The sequence below is a fragment of the Carya illinoinensis genome, chromosome 7, assembly GCF_018687715.1.
Source record: "Carya illinoinensis cultivar Pawnee chromosome 7, C.illinoinensisPawnee_v1, whole genome shotgun sequence".
Taxonomy (NCBI): domain Eukaryota; kingdom Viridiplantae; phylum Streptophyta; class Magnoliopsida; order Fagales; family Juglandaceae; genus Carya; species Carya illinoinensis.
In genome coordinates, this window is record NC_056758.1 from 44,071,384 (window position 1) to 44,091,986 (window position 20,603).

At 39.2% G+C, this 20,603-nt stretch overlaps 1 protein-coding gene across 1 annotated transcript; it reads right to left on the reverse strand.

The window, feature by feature from the left end:
- Window positions 1-72: 72 nt before the first annotated feature.
- LOC122316995 (5'-nucleotidase domain-containing protein DDB_G0275467) lies at window positions 73-20,603 on the reverse strand. Its single transcript, XM_043133870.1, has 14 exons — window positions 20,345-20,603; window positions 20,224-20,257; window positions 19,679-19,882; window positions 19,451-19,587; window positions 19,213-19,362; window positions 18,859-18,960; window positions 17,587-17,751; window positions 17,211-17,321; window positions 14,432-14,529; window positions 13,644-13,767; window positions 13,357-13,446; window positions 3,147-3,191; window positions 1,233-1,553; window positions 73-420 (listed from the first exon to the last, which is right to left on the reverse strand). The coding sequence occupies exons 1-14, from the start codon at window positions 20,393-20,395 to the stop codon at window positions 391-393; spliced, it is 1,662 nt and encodes a 553-aa protein (XP_042989804.1). The 5' UTR covers window positions 20,396-20,603; the 3' UTR covers window positions 73-390.

Below are 20,603 nucleotides of genomic sequence, written 5' to 3' on the forward strand. Positions count from 1 at the left end.
AGGAGGGAGATATCAGTTCATTATAAACCTATTGCCACATCGAGAAGAACCAGCAGCTCATCAAACTAGCCATGACGCTAATATGGAAATTTTATTTGTTCTCTTTTTCCACTCCAAAAAATACTAATGCTGGTACACAAGTAATATTGTTTGTGACGACAAAAATGATTGAAACGCTAGAAGACATGAATGTGATACAAGATTAACATGACTATTTTTGGTGCCCTTTGGATCCCATCCAAATGATGGAAAAATTAACATACCAATCCCCCTTTTTACTGCTGGCAAATCCTCAATAAACGACCAACCATCATCTGCCATGTCTGGTGACAAACGCTATCCCAAGTATCAGTGAACGAGCCCATCCACATTTGTCTTGAGGAATGCTATCTATTGATTTTTGAACAAGGTTGATGGAACCTGAAATAAGGAACGTGTAAGAGATGCATTGACAGAAAGCAGGAGGAAACATGACATTGACCATTGTAACAACTACTACAATCTCCAGAGTCCAGATATGACGCTCCATGGAAAACATAACTAAAACCCAGCACATGGACCAATACCAGATAAGCCAGGTAAGGAGAGGATGGAAGTATAATCAAAGGCATCCTTTGGCATATTTAAAACCACCCGCTAATTACGTCTCTTGGATTACCTGAAACTGGGACTTGCAAGTTTGTGTAGTAAATAGTGCAGCCAGATCACATTCTGTAACAAGACTATAGAGCAACTTAAGGACCAATCTGTAAACCCCACGTTAAAAATCACAGATTACAGAGCCCTATATCTAGAATTGATATACATAAACGTGGGCATGAATTTGCTGACTGTAGGATATGACTAATCCATGTCAATAAGTTGGAAACTTGGGCTTTAGTGAACTCACAAATCATCAGATGCTTACTAAAGAAGCTTAAAATGCAACAACCCCGTGAACGATTCCAGCATAACTATGCACTATAATAGTGAGAATAAGGAGCTCAAACATGAGGTGTAAATAAAGACTACCCATCCATTATTTAATAAACTTGATAAGATGATCTCCCATTGTTATTTTGGGTCGATTAATCCCCATGAATAATTGACTACAAAGGCTGCTGATAAGAACCAGATCTACTCATTCTAACTAAAGGCAACCAACAACATGAAGCATAAAACATGAATACGTAATGTACTTCAGTGTTATAATGATTAAAATATAACTTGTATAAATAAATGTCAAGACATACTTTCACATGATGCGGCATGATCTTGATATCAAAGGGTACATGAAGCCATGCTTCAGGAGGATAGAATAAGAAGTTCTCTGGCTTGCTGGTGTACACATCTGCATATTGATGAATGTGATAGGCAAAAGCAGATTCTTGACCCGTGTCAGTGAGGAATGTAGCTCCAAAAGATCTATTGAACATTCTCTTCATCATGCTGCATGCCTTCTGCCGTTCTTCATTAAGCTCCTCCATTAGTGACTTGTACTTTGCATTTCTCTGACTGGTACGTAAAGTTGAATGCAATTTACCCAGCAGTTCCTGTATGATGTGAAATTTTGCCTGTCCATAGCGAAGGCACAGAATTAAACATAATATTTTAAAGCTTTGTAAAGCAGAGGAAAAAAAGGTGCTACAGCTCATCATCAACCAAGAGAATTCATTTAACCAATTTAAAAGAAAATGCTATATCAAAGTTACACCAACCTAATCAACAACCATATAATATCAAGAATTTCCATTGATTCACTAGTTGGCAAGCTAAAAACCAATGCCAACAAACTCCTATGAGAAAAAAACTAGTTGACAGCATGAAGTGAGCCAAATCTGGCAAAAGCACTCCAAATTCTCTAAGTGGCGTGTCAACAACCAAACAAGGTGGCCTGTGGGTTTCCCTCCAAAAATAGTGGGGGCAGATCAAGGGGTCCAACAGTCCTCGTTAACAAAATGTTAGTTTAATAACTAGGAAAAAAAAAAAAAAAAAAAAAAAAAAAAAAAAAAAAAAGGGATAGATGTCCAAAAGCGAATCACTCCAGACAAGAAAATTATATAATTAGTTATGTTCTAGTCAAATTATTGCAAATCATGTTGCTTGTAAGTGATTTTAGCCTACTCATCAATTCATTTAATTTGCTCGTTAGAATTGAGGCTAAATGTCATATGTCATTTAAAATATCCATCTGACAGTTACTTGTTGGAATATTTGATTGAGCTATAAAGCAAATTAAATCCTCTCATGGCATCCATGTCAACCAATTGGTGGCATCATGAGATTTAATTGTCTACTTACTGATATAATTCAAATACAAGGCTGAACCAAGTAAACATTCTGGGCCGACTCATAGAGAACCAAGGTAAATCATTGTCATTAATTTTTTATCGGTAAACAAGATTTTATTGACCATAAGGCTAGGCAAGAGCCCAAGTAAACGGGACATGTACAAGAGCAATGCCTAAGCATGCCAGTTTAGTGATAGAAGGAATTCACGAAAAGTTATACCATGAAAATCAATTACAATTGATCAATGGAGTAAAGTATTGAAAAATAAATTTCTAAGCTCATCCATTGACCACTCTTGATCTTCAAAACTTCTTTCATTCCATTAATAACATTTACTAAAACCCAACTTAATTATTGCATTTAATTTTCCTCCTTTCTCTTTAAAAAAATTCTTGGACCTCATTGATTTGGATCTGTTGATACTTTTTCCTATCACTAAATTTCCCCCCATAAGCTTATCCCCAGTTGCAATTTTTGTAAACTATCCTGGGTGCTTTGAAATTGGCCAATCTCAAAAAAATATTTAGATGATTTATCCATAATCCGTGCAAAATTAATAAAATGTAATATATATAGTTTCTACCAATTTAGCCACATGATAGAACACTTTTCACAAGTACAATGAAAAATTTGATTTATTTTTTGGAGTCGGGGTAAGAAGATATGGCTTAATAACAAGTCTTCACTGAATCTTGCCTCAGAAAACCTCAACAGAACAGATGTTATCCCTCTACAGGAAACTCTGTTCAACAAAACAAATATTCAACCAGCCAAATTATATTCACTTACATGCACTAATCAACAATGTGAAGAGAAAACAAAAGTATAAGATTACCAAAAAGATTTCAAGAAATACGAAATAAAGTGCAGAATACCTGTTCAAAACGGTAGCTATCCTCATTTTGTGTATGTATTTCGCTCTGCATTAATTAGCAACACACCCTTTAGAGAGGAAGGAGGATGGATGGGAGAAAAAAGGAGGAGAGAGAAAGAGGGGGGGGGGGGGAGCAGTTACGAGTAGGGAGAATAACATGATAGCCAGTGGTAACTACAAGCTGCCAATGTTCTGATCTCAGTTCTACCAATATTCCATCAGTATAATAGGATATATATAGCTGCATTTCCAAATGACCACTCTGAAAATCATTAGACATTACCCAAACATGGTAGTAGTCCTTTCCTTTTTCTCTCACAAAAATGCATTCAGAATTGGCTAATCCTATATATTTTGGCATTTAAGAGTTTGTATTACAATGTCACTGCAGGAGTCAGATACATAACCAATCTATATTTGCTGTATTGTTTTTCCTAATTCATGCAATCTCATTCACCTTCAAAATTTGTTGAATTCTGGATGGAGCTTCTTCAAAGAATATCTTTCAAAAGTTCTGTGTAGGGAAACTTCCAACGGTGCGGTGCATGGGACTGGAGTTTACTTTGCAGGGGTGGGTCCAAAGGGCCCTGCCTTGGAGAGGATCCCCGACATCCAAAAAAAAAGAGAATATCTTCCACAATCAAAATGCTGAATGCAAGCAGTGTAAGAAAGACACTCCTTTTGTATGTATGTATATATATATATATATTTTGGTTTCCATTTTTCTCATCTAGGCACCTCATATCAGTGTACACCTTACACTTGTAATCAAATTGAGGGATGAATTCATATAATGGACCATTCAAAGGACCTACCTCCTCACTCGAGACAAACTAAAGGGGAGAATAACTTCTTGAAATATAGCTGGCCTTTATGACCAAATCCTTAATAACATTTTTTTATTATCGGTAATTAAAGTGTTTTATTCATAAAAATATGCAAAGCCAAAGTATACATGAGAAATACCAAACTATAGTTTACAACTGATAGAAAAAAGTCATGGACACTTAGTCCATTAAAAACAATGGCCCCCTCCCATCAGCTCCTCCATTGTCTTCTCGTAGTTTTCGAAACTTCTATCATTTTGTTCCCACCATATACACCAACACATGCAAATAGGGACCATTTTCCAGATAGCTGTGACTTGTAAATTCCCTCGGAGACCTCTCCAGCTAGCTAGAAAATCCACCAATGTAAAAGGCATGACCCACAATACACCAAGTCTTGTAAAAAAATAATCCCACAAGGTCCTCGCCACCTCGCAGTGTAGAAACAGATGGTTTACTAATTGACCCTCTTTCTTATACATGTAACACTAGCCCAACACCATTATCTGACGTTTCCTTCAGTTATCTATGGTGAGAATTTTGTCCAATGCTGGCGTCCAAACAAAAAAATGCTGCTTTGGAAGGAGTTTTCGTCTGCCAAATGATCTTCCATGGAAATGTGTGCATGCTTGGACTTATTAAAACTCTGTGGAGTGATCTAACATTGAGTTTATCTTTCGTGGAAGGGCTCCAAATCATCCAATCCATGGTGCCCTTGGTCATATGTAGGGGTGAAAACTGACCCATTCGGCGCGGTTTTTGGGCAAAACAGCCGCCGACCGATGAGAGGGAAAACGGTGGATGGACCGACCGTAACCGGTCGACGGGGAGGGGAACAACCGGCCGTATCGACTCCGGCGGTTCTCTGGCGGCTCACGGTCAGTTCTCGGTTCCCCCCCGGTGGCATCGTTCGTCTGAGAGAGTAGAGAGTAGAGAGAGGGAGAGAGACGCAGAAACGGGGAAGAAGAAGGAAGAAGACGATTATGTAATATCTAAACGACACCGTTTGGTTTAATACCAGACAACGCCGTTCTGCTTTTTTTTCTCACCTTATAGACAAAACGATGCCGTTTGGTTTAATAACAAACGGCGTCGTTTACTCTGTGTCTAAAACACAAACTTAGGAGTAAAACGACAAGGGGAACGGCGTCGTTTCATATTGATAAAATTTAAAAAAAAAAAAAAAAGAGTATTATTACATCGGCCGGTTCAGCGGTTTGAGCCGGCCTCAAACCCCGACCGAACCGACGATAGTCGGTTTTGCTAAAACTTTGCCGCCCGCCGACCGGTTCCTTGGCAGTTTCGGCTGGTTCCGATGGCCAGTCTGAGTCGGTCACGACCGGTTTCACGGTTTCTTGTACACCCCTAATCATATGTACGAAAACAGTGCCACATAGAACTCTATGATCTCCTCCAACTCCCAGTTTTGAGCTGCCCTAATGAAATTAACATTCCATTTAGGGGAGCTACTAGAAAAAAGCAAGTGGTCCACTATCGCTGCATCCTTCACTCGTGCAAGCCCAAATATGGCAAGGAAAGTGTCTTGGATACTTCGTTCACCACGCTAGTTGTTATACCAAAATCTGACACGAGAGTCGTCAGCCACTACAAAGTGTGTATGTCTTTGGAAGAACACCCAACCCTTACGTATTTCTATAGACCAACCCCATATGGGTCATGTACCTCATTAAAACACCAAACACCCCATGCCTCCCCAACCTGTGCATCTATAACAGTCTTCCACAAGGCCCCGCTTTCGTGTTGATACCGCCACAACCATTTACCCAATAGAGCTTGGTTGAATTTCATCAAGTTACGAATCTCCAGTCCACCCCCAGAAATTGGAGTACAAACCATTGACCAGTTAACCAAATGGAACTTGAACTCATCCCCCAAACTACTCCACAAAAAGTCATTTTGTAGCTTCTCAATACAGTTAGCAACCATTGCTGGTAGCGGAAGACAAAAAATAGGTGGGTAAGTTGGAAAGAGTACTTTTAATCAAGGTGAGCCTACCATTTTTAGATAAATACAACCTCTTCCAATATGCCAGTCTGCGTTCCACTTTCTCAATCACTACATTCCAAATCTACTATGATTTAAAGGGAGCACCCAAAAGTAAGCCAAGATACTTTAGGGGCAAAGAAGATACCTTACGTCCCAAGACAGAGGCTAGAGCTGCCACTTTGGGAATAGTACCCACCAGTACCAGTTTAGACTTTGAGAAGTTAACTTTCAAACTTGAGACAGCTTTGAAGCAGAGAAGTGGAGCCCTCCTAGATTGGATATGCCCGAGATTTGCTCTGTAGAAGATGAGTATTATCCGCAAACAAGAGGTGAGAAACATCAATAGAGCCATAATTACCATTCCCCACCGAAAAACCATAAAGGAACCCACCTACCACAAGGTCCACAATCATCTTGCTAGGATTCCATGACAAATAAAAAGAGTAAAGGAGAGAGTAGATCCCCCTATCTCAAGCCACACGAGGAGTCAAAAAAATCCATTGGTGAACTATTCACCAATATAGAAAAGCGAACTGTTGAGATGCAAAATTCTACCCATTTCAGCCATTTCTCACCAAAACCACATCTTGTAAATAAATAAAATAAGTGTTACAGAGATACTTTTATGTTACAAAGTTATTTTTAGTAACTTTCTATACCTAGATAGTATAGTAGATAAATAGATTGGATGTAAATAGACTTAACATGTAAATGTCTGTGTATAGTAACACCAGTAGCAATTAGGCATTGGAATCACGCTGAACATTGAGCACCCCTTGTAACTCTTTTTATATAAATGAAGGAAACAAAAGGAAAGAGGTATTCAGACCAAAAACTAAAATGGTATCAGAGCCCCATCTCTGCTTCCTGAGTCTTTGTTGGTCTTAATCCTTGAGTTTTTGTGAGTCGACACAAGAGGAATTTTTTTCCTCACTATTCCCGCAAGGTTTCTTCTTGCTTTCGGTAGTTTTGTTGGAGTTGGAGCTATCTAGGTTGTCTTAGTTTCTGGGCTCCATCATTTGGTGGCTGTCGAAAATTTTCCAGAGTTGCGCAACTTTGTTCTGGTTGTGGGCTAATTTTCTCGGTGGTTTTCTTTTGGTGGCTGCACATATCTCTGTCTGTCGGCATTTTCTGGTGGTGCCTGGGTGATTCTCTCAGTGCTCTTGGTTGTCGTAAGCCATTTTTTTTTTGTCGTGGGTCATTTGCTTGCAGCTGTCAACTTCTCTTATTTTGCCATGGGCAGGTTTCTTCTTGCTTCCGTGGGCTTCATTTTGGTGCTATTTTGGTGGGCAAGCTTCTTCTTATTTTGGTGGGCAGGTTTCTTCTTGTTTCCATGGGCTTATCTTATTTTGCCGTGGCTTTGGGCTTTTCTTTCACTTGGTGATTGGCACTGTTTTGATTTAGGCTTGCTATTATTATTATTTTTTTGATTGCTTGGGCTGATTTTTTTAATAGACTCTCATCATGTCTATTGGAAATACTATTGTACGATTTACTGGCAAAAATTTTCCTACATGGGAATTTTAGTTTAAGATGTTTTTGAAAGGGAAAGAATGATCAAATCATATTGATAGTGCTGTTCAAGTTCCCACTGATGATAAGGAATTTGCCCAATGGGAGGTCAAGGATGCTAAGGTGATCTCCTGGCTGTTGGGAACGATTGAGCCTCATCTTATTACCAATTTTCGGTGTTTTGCTATGGCTCAGGCTATGTGGGATTATCTTCACCGTATTTACCACCAAGATCATAGTGCTCGGAAGTTCCAATTAGAGTTGGAAATTAGTTTTATAGTCAAGGCAATTTACCTATCACACAATTTTATTCTGGTTTTATTAACCTTTGAAGCGAGTATTCTGCCATTGCTCATGCTAAGGTTCCCACTGTGGCCCTCGCGGCTCTTCAAGCAGTTCATGCTGAGAGTCAACGCGATCAGTTTTTAATGAAACTTCGACCCGAATTTGAGCCCGTTCGATCTGGTTTATTGAACCGTGATCCGATTCCTTCTTTGGACATTTGTTTGGGAGATTTGTTGCTTGAAGAACAGCAGTTATCCACTCAGATGAGAATGACTTTTCTGAGACTGAATGTAGCCCATGCAGCAAAAGCGAGAGGGAGGAACAAGTTGCAATGTTTCAGTTGCAAGGAATTTGGTCATATTGCTCGCAACTGTTCTAAGAAAGTTTGTAACTACTGCAAGAAAGAGGGCCATATCATCAAGGACTGTCGAATACGGCCTCAGAATCGCCAATCCCAAGCTTTTCAAGCTATTGTTCAGTCTTTCTGCTTCTTCTTCTGAGCCGCCTACTATAAGCTCTGATTCATCGGTTCTCACACCAGCAATAGTCCAACAGATGATTGTGTCTGCTTTCACGGCCTTAGGCCTGCAAGGTACAGGTACTAACTCAACTTCTTGGATTGTTGATTCAGGCGCTTCTAATCATATGATTGGTAATACGATGGGTCTTCATGATGTTCGTAAGTATAGAGGCACGCAAAATATTTAGATCGCTGATGGCAGTACTCTTCATATTACTGCTATTGGTAATTTGGGTCATTCATTTCATGATTTTTTTGTCTCTCCTAGATTGTCTACCAATTTGATTTCTGTTGGACAATTGGTAGATAATAGTCGTAATGTTCACTTTTCTCGTGGTCGTTGTCTTGTGGAGGATCAGGTGTCGGGGACAATGATCGCAAAGGGCCTAAAGTAGGACGTTTATTTCCCTTACAGTTTCCTATTCCTAATGTTGTTTCTCTTGCTTGTACGGCTATTGCCAATACTAATAAAGTTTGGCATAAGAAATTAGGTCATCCTAATTCTATTAACTTGACTCATATAATGAAACATGGTTTTTTGGACAATAAAGACTCATTTTCTTCTTCTCCTGTATCTTTTGATTGTTACCTGTCGTCTTGGTAGAAGTAAAACTTTACCTTTTTCCTGCGCATGGTAGTCATGCTTCTAACTGTTTTGAGATTGTGCATACTGACGTTTGGGGTGCGAGTCATGTTATTTCTCATGGTCAATATCCTTATTTTGTGATGTTTATCGATGATTATAGTCGATTCACCTGGATATATTTTCTCCGTTCTAAAGCTAATGTATTTTCTGTCTTTCAAAAATTTGTTGCGCTTGTTGAGACACAGTTCAGTACTTGTATCAAAACTTTACGCTCTGACTCAGGGGGAGTACATGTCTCATTCTTTCCAAACTATTTTTCGGCAAAAGGGCATCATTTCTCAGGGTTCTTGTCCTTGTACTCAACAAAATGGAGTCAATGAGCGTAAGAATCGTCATCTCTTAGATGTTGTCCGTACGTTATTGATTGATTCTTCTATACCTTCTAAGTTTTGGATAGAAGCTTTATCTACTGCTGTCTATTTGATCAATCGTTTACCTACTACCACACTAGATTATGATTCTCCCTATTTTCGATTATTTGGTATTTCTCCTGAATATCAATCCTTTCATACCTTTGGCTGTATTTGTTTCGTCCATCTGCCACCTGTTGAGCGTCACAAGCTTGCTACACAGTCTGTTACATGTGCCTTTATGGGATATAGTCCTACTCGGAAAGGATTTGTTTGCTATGATGCTCATGCAAATAAATTCCGAATCTCACGGAATGTGATTTTCTTTGAAAATCAATATTTCTTTCAGTCTCAGGTTATTTCTGATCCTCCTATTACTCTTCTTCCCGCTTTTGATGATGTGTATTCTTCTATTAAGCAATTTCAACCAGGATTGGTGTATCATTGACGTCTTTCCCTTTCTTCAACACCCCTTCTAGACACTGATCCGTCATATGATTTTGCGGTTCCTATACCTCAACGCTCTAATCGGGTTACACATCCACCAAATAGGTATGGTTTTTCTCACATCTCGCTTACTACCACTCTCGACACTATTTATGTTCCTCACTCTTATACCCAGGCATCCACCCAAGCATGTTCGCAGCAGGCCATGCAAGAGGAAATCCAAGCTCTTCAAGACAATCACACTTGGACATTGTAATTTGTCCCTCTAATGTCAAACCTATTGGTTGTAAATGGGTATATTCAGTCAAGTTTCGAGCTGGTGGCTCATTGGACAGATATAAGACCTGTCTCATGGTTCTTGGGAACTAACAAGAATATGATATTGATTATGAAAAGACATTTGCACCTGTTTCCAAAATGACCACTCTGCGGACTATCTTAGCACTGGCTGCGTCGCAAGGGTGGTCTCTCCGGCAGATGGATGTAAAGAATGTTTTTCTACATAAGGATTTAAAGGAAGAAATCTATATGTCCCCAGCTCCTGGCATGTTTGCTACACTTTCCTCAGAGGTTTGTCGGCTACACCAATCCTTGTATAGATTGAAACAGGCTCCGTGTCCATGGTTTGACAAATTTTGCTCTAACCTGCTTGCTTTTTATTTTACTCAGAGTCAGTTTGATTCCTCTTTTTTTCTTCGCAAGACTTTGCAGGAATCGTATTGCTTCTCGTATATATTGATGACATTGTGATTACTGGCTCCGATACTGAGTTAATTAAGCAATTACAACAGTATCTCAAGGCCTATTTTGACATGAAAGATCTCGGTCCCTTGCAGTACTTTCTTGGACTTGAGGTGCAACTTACTCCAACTGGTACGTTGTTACACCAACACAAATACACGCAGGATGTTATTTCATTAGGTGGTCTCCAATCGGGTAACTCTGTTTTTACTCCATTGAAGATAAATCTTAAGCTTCGTCAGGAAGAAGGGGAGCTTCTATCAGATCCATCCTTTTATCGGCAGCTTGTTGGGAGTTTGAACTATTTGACAATTACTCGTCCTGAAATTTCATTTGCCGTGCAGCCAGTCAATCAATTTATGCAGGCTTCTCAACATTTTCATTTAGCTGCTATCCGCCACATTATCCAATATCTGAAAGGCACCACTACACGCGGGTTGTTCTTTCTCAAAGAATCCTCCTTACAGTTGGTGGGGTATAGTGATGCTGATGGGCCGGATGTGCAGATACTCGTCGCTTTGTTACTGGTTGGTGCATGTTTTTAGGCAATGCACTCATTTCTTGGAAGAGTAAGAAGCAAGACAGAGTTTCCAAGTCCTCTATCAAGCCTGAGTATCGTGCTATGTCTTCCGCATGCTCTGAGATTACATGGCTTCGTGGGTTATTGGGGGAACTTGGTTTTCTTCAGCTGCATCCCACTCCTCTTCATGCTGATAATACTTGTGCTATTCAGATCACCGCTAATCCTGTCTTCCATGAGCGTACGAAACATATTGAAGTCGATTGTCATTCCATTCGTGAAACTTTTGACAAACATATGATTACTTTCCTTCACATATCCATTGAAAGTCAAACTGCCGACATATTCACTAAAACTCTTTCTCGACACTGGCATCAATTCTTGGTTGACAAATTGATGCTTCTTGATCCACCAGCATCAATTTGAGGGGGGATGTTACAGAGATACTTTTTTGTTGCAAAGTTATTTTTAGTAACTTTCTATACCTAGATAGTATAGCAGATAAATAGGTTAGATGTAAATAGACTTAACGTGTAAATATGTTTGTGTACAGTAACACCAGCAGCAATTAGGCACTGGAATCATGCTGAACATTGAGCGCCCTCTATAACTCTTTATATAAATGAAGGAAACAAAAGGAAAGAGGTATTCAGACCAAAAACTGACAATAAGAACTTCCAATTTACATGATCATAGGCTTTTTTCATATTTAGTTTGCAAAGTAACCCCGGTTCTCAAGATTTGAGTCGTCCATCCAAGGTTTCCAATGGGCTTTCTCAGGAGTCTACGACCCTAATATTGATGTGGAAAGAAGATCTTTGGGGGAAGAACTGGCGGGACTTCTTAGTTGGTGGGAGTTACCAAGTTGCATAGGTGACTTCAATGTCTCTCGTTTCCCAAGTGAGAGATTAGGTATGTCTCACATCACACCCACTATGAAGGATTTTTCTGACTTCATTTCAGAGTAAGCACTTATGGATATTTCGTAATTTCCGTTAACGTGAGGTTCGTACACTTCGTCTAACACTTGTTGATAGATTTTTGCTAACTCCAGAATAGGAACTCAAAGAAGACTACCTAGGGATGCTCAGATATGTTGCCATCCTTTTAGACCATGTAGGCATCCAAGGAGGCATAAGATATTTTAAATTCGAAAATATGTGGCTTAAATCTGACGGTTTTGTAGACAGGGTACGACAATGGTGGTCTTCTTATGATTTCCAAGATTCTCCAAGCTTCATAATGGCAAAAAAGCTAAAAGCGCTTAAACAAGATTTGAAGCAATGGAATGAACAAGTCTTTGGCAATGCAGTTCTACAGCGACGTTCCCTTCTAGAGGAGATACAAGGTTTGGAGGGTGAGGAGGAGGCTAGAACTCTTTCTGAATCTGAAACAACTAGCAAAAATCAGATAGTTACAAAACTTGAAAGAATCATATCAATGGAAGAGATCTCTTGGAGACAGAAATCAAGGGTACTATAACTCAAGGAGGGAGATAAGTGTGCAAAGATCTTCCATAGGGTGGCTAATTCGCACCAGAGGAATAATGCTATTGATATGTTGATGATAGATGGAGCAGTATCTTCAAATTAGTCAATCCTCAAGAACTGCATTGCACAATATTATGAACATCTACTAGCCGTGGAGATCGACAATAGGTGGTTTGACTTTTTATGTACTAGATCCATAGTGTTTAGGGTGGCTTGAGAGGCCCTTCGAAGAAGAAGTACGCAAAGTCATTCGAGGTATGGCTAGTGACAAGACCCCAGGCCCTAATGGTTTCACAATGGACATTTTCCAAACTTGTTAGGAAGTGTTAAAGGGTAACCTTATGTAGGTATTTCAAGAATTCCATTGTAATGCTAGTTTTGCAAAAAGTCTGAATGCTATCTTTTTAGCACTTATTCTCAAAAAGGCAAGATCAGTGGATATTTGAGACTATCATTCCATCAGCCTCGTGAATGAGGTTTACAAGATTCTATCCAAGGTTCTAGCAAACCGATTGAGTACGGTGATGGAAAAGTTAATCACGACACTGCAAAATGCATTTGTCAAAGGCAGACAAATTCTGGATTTGGTCTTAATTGCTAATGAAGTGTTGGATGGAACAAACAGGCATGAAACAAAAAAGGCATGGAATATTTAGAACGTGATTAAAATAAAGGCCAAAGTACACCACTACCCTGTAGATTCCAGTCAATTTCAACAAACCCCTAACACTTCCATGTTAAGAGATCAAGTCTGTATGTTTTCTAAATTATGTTGATGTCCTTGATTATACATAAAATTGAACTTATGGAAAAGCCTGCCACAAGCAATTCAGAAACAAGTTGGAAAACCTAGCAAAAATACATACTTCAAGTTCATGGATGATGGCAGCAGTGCGCCAACCAGCCTTTGAGGGTCCTCTCAAGTCACTAAATAGATGATCTCCAAAATAGATTACCTAACAAAGGGAACAAAAAAAGCAAAGGTTGGGGATTTAGTGACAAATCAGTTCCACATAAATGCATAATAATTTCTAGATCATAGATAAGTAATTAGAGCTCTTCAACTTATTTTTTTGAACAAGCAATGAGAATTTCGAAAAAAAAAAAAAAAAGGTGTATTGGCATGAAATATAGATCATGATAGTTCATTTACCTCTGGGCCGTTCCACTTGGTTATTTGGAGAAAAGATTTGAGGCATCCATGGTAGTATATTTTATTTGGGAGAAAAGAATCCACCTTGGTGAAAGCTAAAGTGTCCTTCTCTGTGTCATAACAACTACATTGAAAATCCAAAGGACAAAGTGCATGGGCACCAGACAAAATATTAGAATGGTAATCAGTGCCTTCTTAGAAAGCTGAAAATAACACTCAAGTAGTCAAGTCAGAGAGAACGTGAGAGGAAAGTAACTAATGGCAGACATGGGAAAAGAAAATGGTTCAGATAACCTAAGAAATCATAAAAAAGAAGAAAAAGAAAAACCAGTCAGTTTGTTTATATCTATGTCAATGTCGAGTCTGGAAACAAAAACCATAGCTGAGAACATAAAGTAAATGAATTCAAACTCTAGCAGAAACGACACATCAACTCCTCACACTTGTCAGGTACAAAACTCCAGTTTTTTTTTTTAATGGAAAAGGCACTTTTTTATTCTTTTTTTTGTAATCCATGCTCTCTTCAGAACAACAGCGAAGCAGAAACCTCAACAATAAAGGTTCATTGTGACTGTTCAATCTCCACACATTCAAAATGAAAGGGATATCCAAATGCCCTCATTAATCATGTTGATTTTATGTCAAGGCATTAATTTTAAGTTTAAAAAAGGAAATGGTAGAAGAAGAAAAAGAAGCAAAAACAATTACGACAAGCACAGATTTTATAACTTATGCGCAAGAATCCATAAACAGACTAAAAAATGGTTTCGCAGATTGAAGATACAAACCGGAATGGATGCTCAGAGGTGTAGAACTCTGGCTTGTTGGCCTTAGCAATCACAACATCAAAAATCTCCCTCCAGGAGTCTCTGTAACCCGTAGAATCCTAATTAAATAAAAATAACACTAATTATACTTAAAGAAATAGGCAACACGTTGTTTACCCATCCAAAAAAGCAAACAGCCAACACATGCACAACACACAGATTATGCTTTAACTTCCTGTCCTCTCAAACAATATCAATCACCTTCCTTTGAACTCATATTTGTCAGTGGATAAGGTAAATTTAATGCCATCTGTAAAATTTGTACTTTTAGCTCATTTACCCAACTTTATTCAACTAATAAATGATATAACTACTTTAGCATTCTCTGAGTATGTCATAAGCTAGGTGAGGACTTTCAAATCCCTTGCATGTCCCCCCATTGTCTCTTCATTTCCAGCGCTTCTCACTAACATTTTCTTCTGTTCCCTTCCGCTTTCTTCTTTTTCTTCTTTCTTTCCATTTCCTTCTTCCCCGTTTTGTATCTGTGAGAGAGAGAGAGAGAGAGAGAGAGAGAGAGAGAGAGAGAGAGAGAGAGAGAGAGCCCTCTGTGAGAGGTGGCGCAGCCCTAACACCGACGGCTTCATTGACTGTGTTGTCAACACAAAAAGAGTTGACAGTGGCTGGTGGATCTTCTGGGAGTACTTCGGTGCTAAGGTCTTCTCTAGCGACGGAGGAGAGAAGGCTCTATTCTCTCTATGTTGACAGAAATCAGGCCAAAAATCGTCGATTTGTTGGGCTCCATCATCGAGTTGCAGTTGGGCCCCGTAGCTCCATCACAAAACATTTGCGCAAAGGAAACAAAGCCTTCGTGGCTTAACAATGCTCCAATGTGCATGGTAGGTATCTAACTGTCACCGAATATGGTGGAGGAGACCGGAGGAGCATTGTAGTCGTTCATGAAGGGTATGAAGGTCTAGGTTGGGAGAAGTTTACTGTTGAAGTACACAGAGCCACTGATATGTTTTTTTCCATTCATGTTGATGGGTCAAGGCAGGAAAGCCAGAAGAGGACACCAGATCATGAGAACATCAACTTAGAGTTGAAACAAAAAGACCCAAGCACTACCATGGTGGCTAGGCGATCAAATGCAGTAGCTCTGAAGACGGGTCATGCTTCGGTGACTCAGAGTGAGGGGAAATGTGAAAGTGGTCTGCACATCACGTAAGCTCAAAACTAGCAGAAGGATTACAACTTCTCTGAAAAAGAGGAGTATGGCAGTATGGCTGAAAAATAGATGCACAATACATTAAAGGAGATGGAAACCCAGCTTGTCAAGTTGAAGGCAGTGATTGCTTTCTTGTCTACGAAAATAGACTTACTTTCAGCTGGAGGCAACAGGGTTGTAAGAAACAAGCCCAAGATAGGCCTGAATCCTTTAAAAATAGATAAAGGAAAATGGAAAATTGGATTTGGTCTTGTCCCTATAACCAGATCCAGGAGAGTGTGGCGGGTCAAAAGGAAAACCGGGTCATTTGAAGTGGGTTCTATGTCAGGTATCGACATAGAGACGTCTGTAATGGAATGCCCTTCGCCACAGGTGACACAAGAAAGGCAGATAGTCGGTGTTACACCCTTGGTCAGTGTTCCCGAAGAAACTATCGCTTCCACATCAGAGTTGAAGGAAAATGGTGTAACGCCAAGGTCTGAAAGAGATGTAGGGTCCGTCAAAGTTGCACATAAAGGGTCGCCAGAGGTGAAGGAACTTGATGTATTGCCGAGACTTGCTGCCAACCCAAAACCTCCAATGGTGACCATGACCCCACATTTGGAGAGAACCAATGAAGTTGTTGAGGAGGTATGGGATATGAATGCAGGAGATGGTTTTTTTTTTTTTTTTTTTTTTGGGGGGGGGGGAGGAATATGGATTTGTCGTTGGTGCCTTGCGAGGATGATTGTTTAGGGTTTGGTGTTCAGTTGGGAACTGTGTTTGGGGAAGATGTTGTCCCCTTGTTATCTCTTCCTCTGTTAAACGATATAGCTGGATCATCATCAGATTGGGTTTTGCAAAAAGTTAATGAGATATAGCAGTGTGTGGGGATTACATGTGGAGGATTTGATGACCAATTCACAGCACTACTCACTACAATTGAGGCAAGTCACTCGCTTGAAACAAAATCAAGATTTAAGAAGAATAGGGAGTTGAAGTGTCTTACTTGGGCAATCAACTACGACGCAAAGGGAGGTAGTACAAGACGAGGGAGGACTCGAGGGAAGGCATAAAGGCTTTCTCAATCCTAGTAGGATCATTCGGGTTGATTATTAATTGTGTGGGAAACAAAGGGTTGGAGTAGTTACATTGACTTGCTTTGCTTTGGGGAGGCGTGTTTGTCCCAATTGGGCTTGGGGCTCTCTATTATGGGCTAGGTGTTCTCTCTTGTATACACCTAGTGTACTTGGTTACGCCTATTGATATTAATATACTTTTACTTATACAAAAAAAAGCATTCTTTGAGTAGTTTACACATGATCTATTGAAAGACAAGAAGGAAAAAAACTTCATAACTGAATTCAGAACAGAAACATTATATGAGAATGCAAATAACTATGTATATGCCTGTTTGAATGCTGAAACTAAAGACCAAGTTGATATTAAATTTTTTTTTTTTCACCAGCAAAATGTAGAAAATTTATAAAGTTTAATAAGCTCTTCATCTCCAGTAAACCCACTTGAACAAGCATAAAATCCTCAATTTTCTAATGCAAAAAGCGTTATAATGTTATATTCTTGTGAAAGAATTACCTCCAACATAAAATTCATTCCTCCATCCACGAAATAAAATGGAGAATTTGTCAGCAAGAAAAGTTTCTTTCCCTTGTTCTTTAGCATCCTGAGAAACCGCAGCAGTTCCCCCTAAATTATCCACATAAATACAAGTACAAAATCTCAACAGAAAGACAAAAAATCCTTTTTTATGAGTAAAATGAAAAGGAAGACAAAAAATTAAATGTGATTAAGACCAGGTACACGGCTAGCCTTTTACTTGTATCATGAAATCACAAATATCAGATGGATAGGTTTTAACTTATATCATGAAACCACTAATATCATCATGAATTAAGCATGGAACATAAATCAGAAAACATGAAATTTAAAAAGTAAAAATGTTTAGACCTACATTTTTAACTAGGTATCTAGAAGGATCAGCAAGAATTCCCCTGTGAACCAAGCCACTATGGTGGACATGCTGAATTGCATGATTTACGTCTTCATAGATGTAGCAAGCATCAAATTCCAGCTTTGCATCAACAAAATGTTGCACGATATCTGCAATAAGGCAGGCCTACAAAGCCACAGTGAAAACAAGACATTTAGGGGGTTAAAGAGAACAAAAGATACCCTGTAATTCAATATGTAAGCAGGACACATGTCCAATATAACTCCTCTGCATAAACCACAAAGAAGAAAGAGAAAAATTACTCCACTTACATCAAGGCCTGATTAATTAATTATCATACAGTTCACTGAAAGTTTCACAGAATCTAAATCTGTGGGTATACCATTAATTTCCACTGAAGTGTCTGTTTGCTACAAAAAGTCACAAATCTTAAATATATAGGATGTATGGAAAAGGCTGAAATCCATTCCAGTTTCGGTCTTTGACACGGACATGAACGATATATAGGATGAAGAAGAAATGAATGAAAGAAACAATTTTTTCTACAATCATGGTATATCAATTTGGGCACTAAACAAATCAAAATATTTCAGGTTCTGAGAGTTCACTTCGCTAATCAATATCTCAATAGGAAAGGCTGTCTCCCAATTCCTAATGTATCTTTTGAAAAGAGTTAATGAATAACCTATGTAGCACGAACACAAAAATTGATACGACACAAACACAGCCGGAAAGAAAATTAAACAAGAGATTTAATCTCTTTCTCTCTCTCTCTCTGGGCACTAAACAAATCAAAATGCTTCAGTTCTGAGAGTTTGCTTCACTAATCAATCAATATGAAGGACTGCCTCCCAATTCCTAATGAAACCCATGAATAGAGTTATATGCATAACCTATGTAGCACGAACGCAAAAATGGATAAGACACAAACACAGACGAAATATATCTAGACAATCGATGTAATCTCTCTCTCTCTCTCTCTCTCTCTCTCTCTCTCTCTCTCTCTCTCTCTCTCTCTCTCTCTCTCTCTCTCTCTCTATGCGCACATGCAAGCACAATTTCTTCCTCAAAACCTACACATATGATGTACAATGTTTACTGGCATGTTTCATACATGTCCACAGCAGGAAAGAAAAATACGAACATGAATAGAATGAATCTGTTACAAGCTCATTGTCTACAGTTATCGTTTCTGTCTCCCAGCCCAACATGTGCCAGAAACTACCACATCTCATCTGGCTCTAGCCAAATAATGTAATGTATGAAACTAACCTCACTAAAGCAGAAGAAATCCATCAAACCCACAAGCCCACGGGCTTGATCACGGCCAATGTGCCGCGTCCCGTATATCTCTTTTATTTCCTTCCTGCTGAGCTGTATATTCATATTGAAACAAAGATATGTAAGAAACGTTTATCTATTCAATATATCTAAGCCTTTTAACTGACCAAACTCAGCAATAACAATCTAGTCAAATAGAGCCAGGAAAAAGGCTCGAACAATATGTCAAGTGTAGGAGTTATGACCCAATGAAGTAGAGATGAATAGGTCAGACGGAGATGTGAAGTGCATTTGTCACTATAAAAAGATGAAAAAAGAGTCTCATCATTATTAAATGAGAAATACCTTGTTACGACCAAAGTAGCACCCATCTGGCTCAATAGACCCAAAGAAATCCAACTTCAAAAGACACCCTTTTAGCCTATCATAGTATAGGCCTCTAATAGGAAAAGTCGGATCATATTCAAAGTCCATGCATATGTCAGGATACCTAAGCTGAAAGGATCAAAATACACAAGCAATAAAATAACAGTCGCATATACAGCATGCCCTAATTGCATCATCTTGACAGAGTAAAGCTAACCTCGTTAACCATATGCTCCTTTGCAAGATCATAAATCAAACTCTGCAAATCGGCAGAGTAATGTGCTAAAGTGTAATCATAGTCGAAGCCATAAACTTGTATGTTGTCCAACCTTAAGTTCTTATTTACATAAATGCCTAGTTCCAAAATAAACAACAGTAGCGATCAATACCATATTGATCCTGGATCTAATCAAATTCAGCTGAAACAAAGGTAAGCATAACAGACCCTTCGGATTCATCTTAGGCGTTTCCTTCAGCGCCTCAGGAATCTTGTGAAAGCCCTGTCTCGCAGCATCAAAGGCGTGCTGGATCTTCGCAATTTCATCATCAACTACCGCGGTATTCGACTGAGCTTCATCATTCGACTTCAATTCAATTTGCCGGGACGAAGCAATCGCACTATAACCTCGAAGCTTGCTTCCTCCAAGCCCTTAATTTTTTTTATTATACAACTCCAGTCAGGCTTAATTGAAGAAATAAAAAGCGTGTCTACAGTGAAATGAAACTTTTTCAAGTTAAAGTCATATCGTGGTGTTGTAGGAATCTCATTGAAGCAATGAGACTTGAACGAAGCGAAACAAGCGCGTGAACTTGTTAATCGTTCGCGTTAAAACCCCAAGTCGAATAGCAAATGAAGAGCGATCACCTATCCATTTGTAACATAGACAAACGAATCTATGCCATTTAAAACTTGTTCCTCTTTTTTTTTTCCAAAATTTACGATATGCTTATATTTATATGTGGTCGGAGAGAGACAGAGAAAGAGAGAACCTTCTCCAACTCCAGAAGCCGAGCATGCGGTCCTCTGCGACAAAGAAAAAGGAAGGTAATTGTAAGACTGCCACACAAAATCACATGAGAGATGAGGCCAGAGCGAGAGCGAGAGATGTACTTTAATGGAGGAAGAACAGATGGAGACAAGCCTGCGAAAGGAGGAGGCCATGGGAGTAAAAATGAGGTTGGTTCAGCCGTTTAAAGTCGCGCAATTCATTCACGTTAGGGCCTTTCTTGCGGGGGCTCTTGACTACTGAAAGCTCAGCGAATGAACGACTTGTGTGCGAAAGTCGGAGACGATACTGAATAGTGCTTGGTGTGTTTGATTTTAATAGAACTGCTACATACTCCGGGAAGTAACCTCGCCGCGTCCCATG

Excerpts from the sequence above, each read along its gene's own strand:
- LOC122316995 (XM_043133870.1), bottom strand. The coding sequence starts at position 20,395 with ATGGCCTCCTCCTTTCGCAGGCTTGTCTCCATCTGTTCTTCCTCCATT. Across the intron at positions 19,588-19,678 it reads GCCTAAGATGAATCCGAAGG|GCATTTATGTAAATAAGAAC; the intron begins GTCTGTTATGCT and ends TTTTGGAACTAG. Across the intron at positions 14,530-17,210 it reads GAATGAATTTTATGTTGGAG|GATTCTACGGGTTACAGAGA; the intron begins GTAATTCTTTCA and ends TTATTTAATTAG.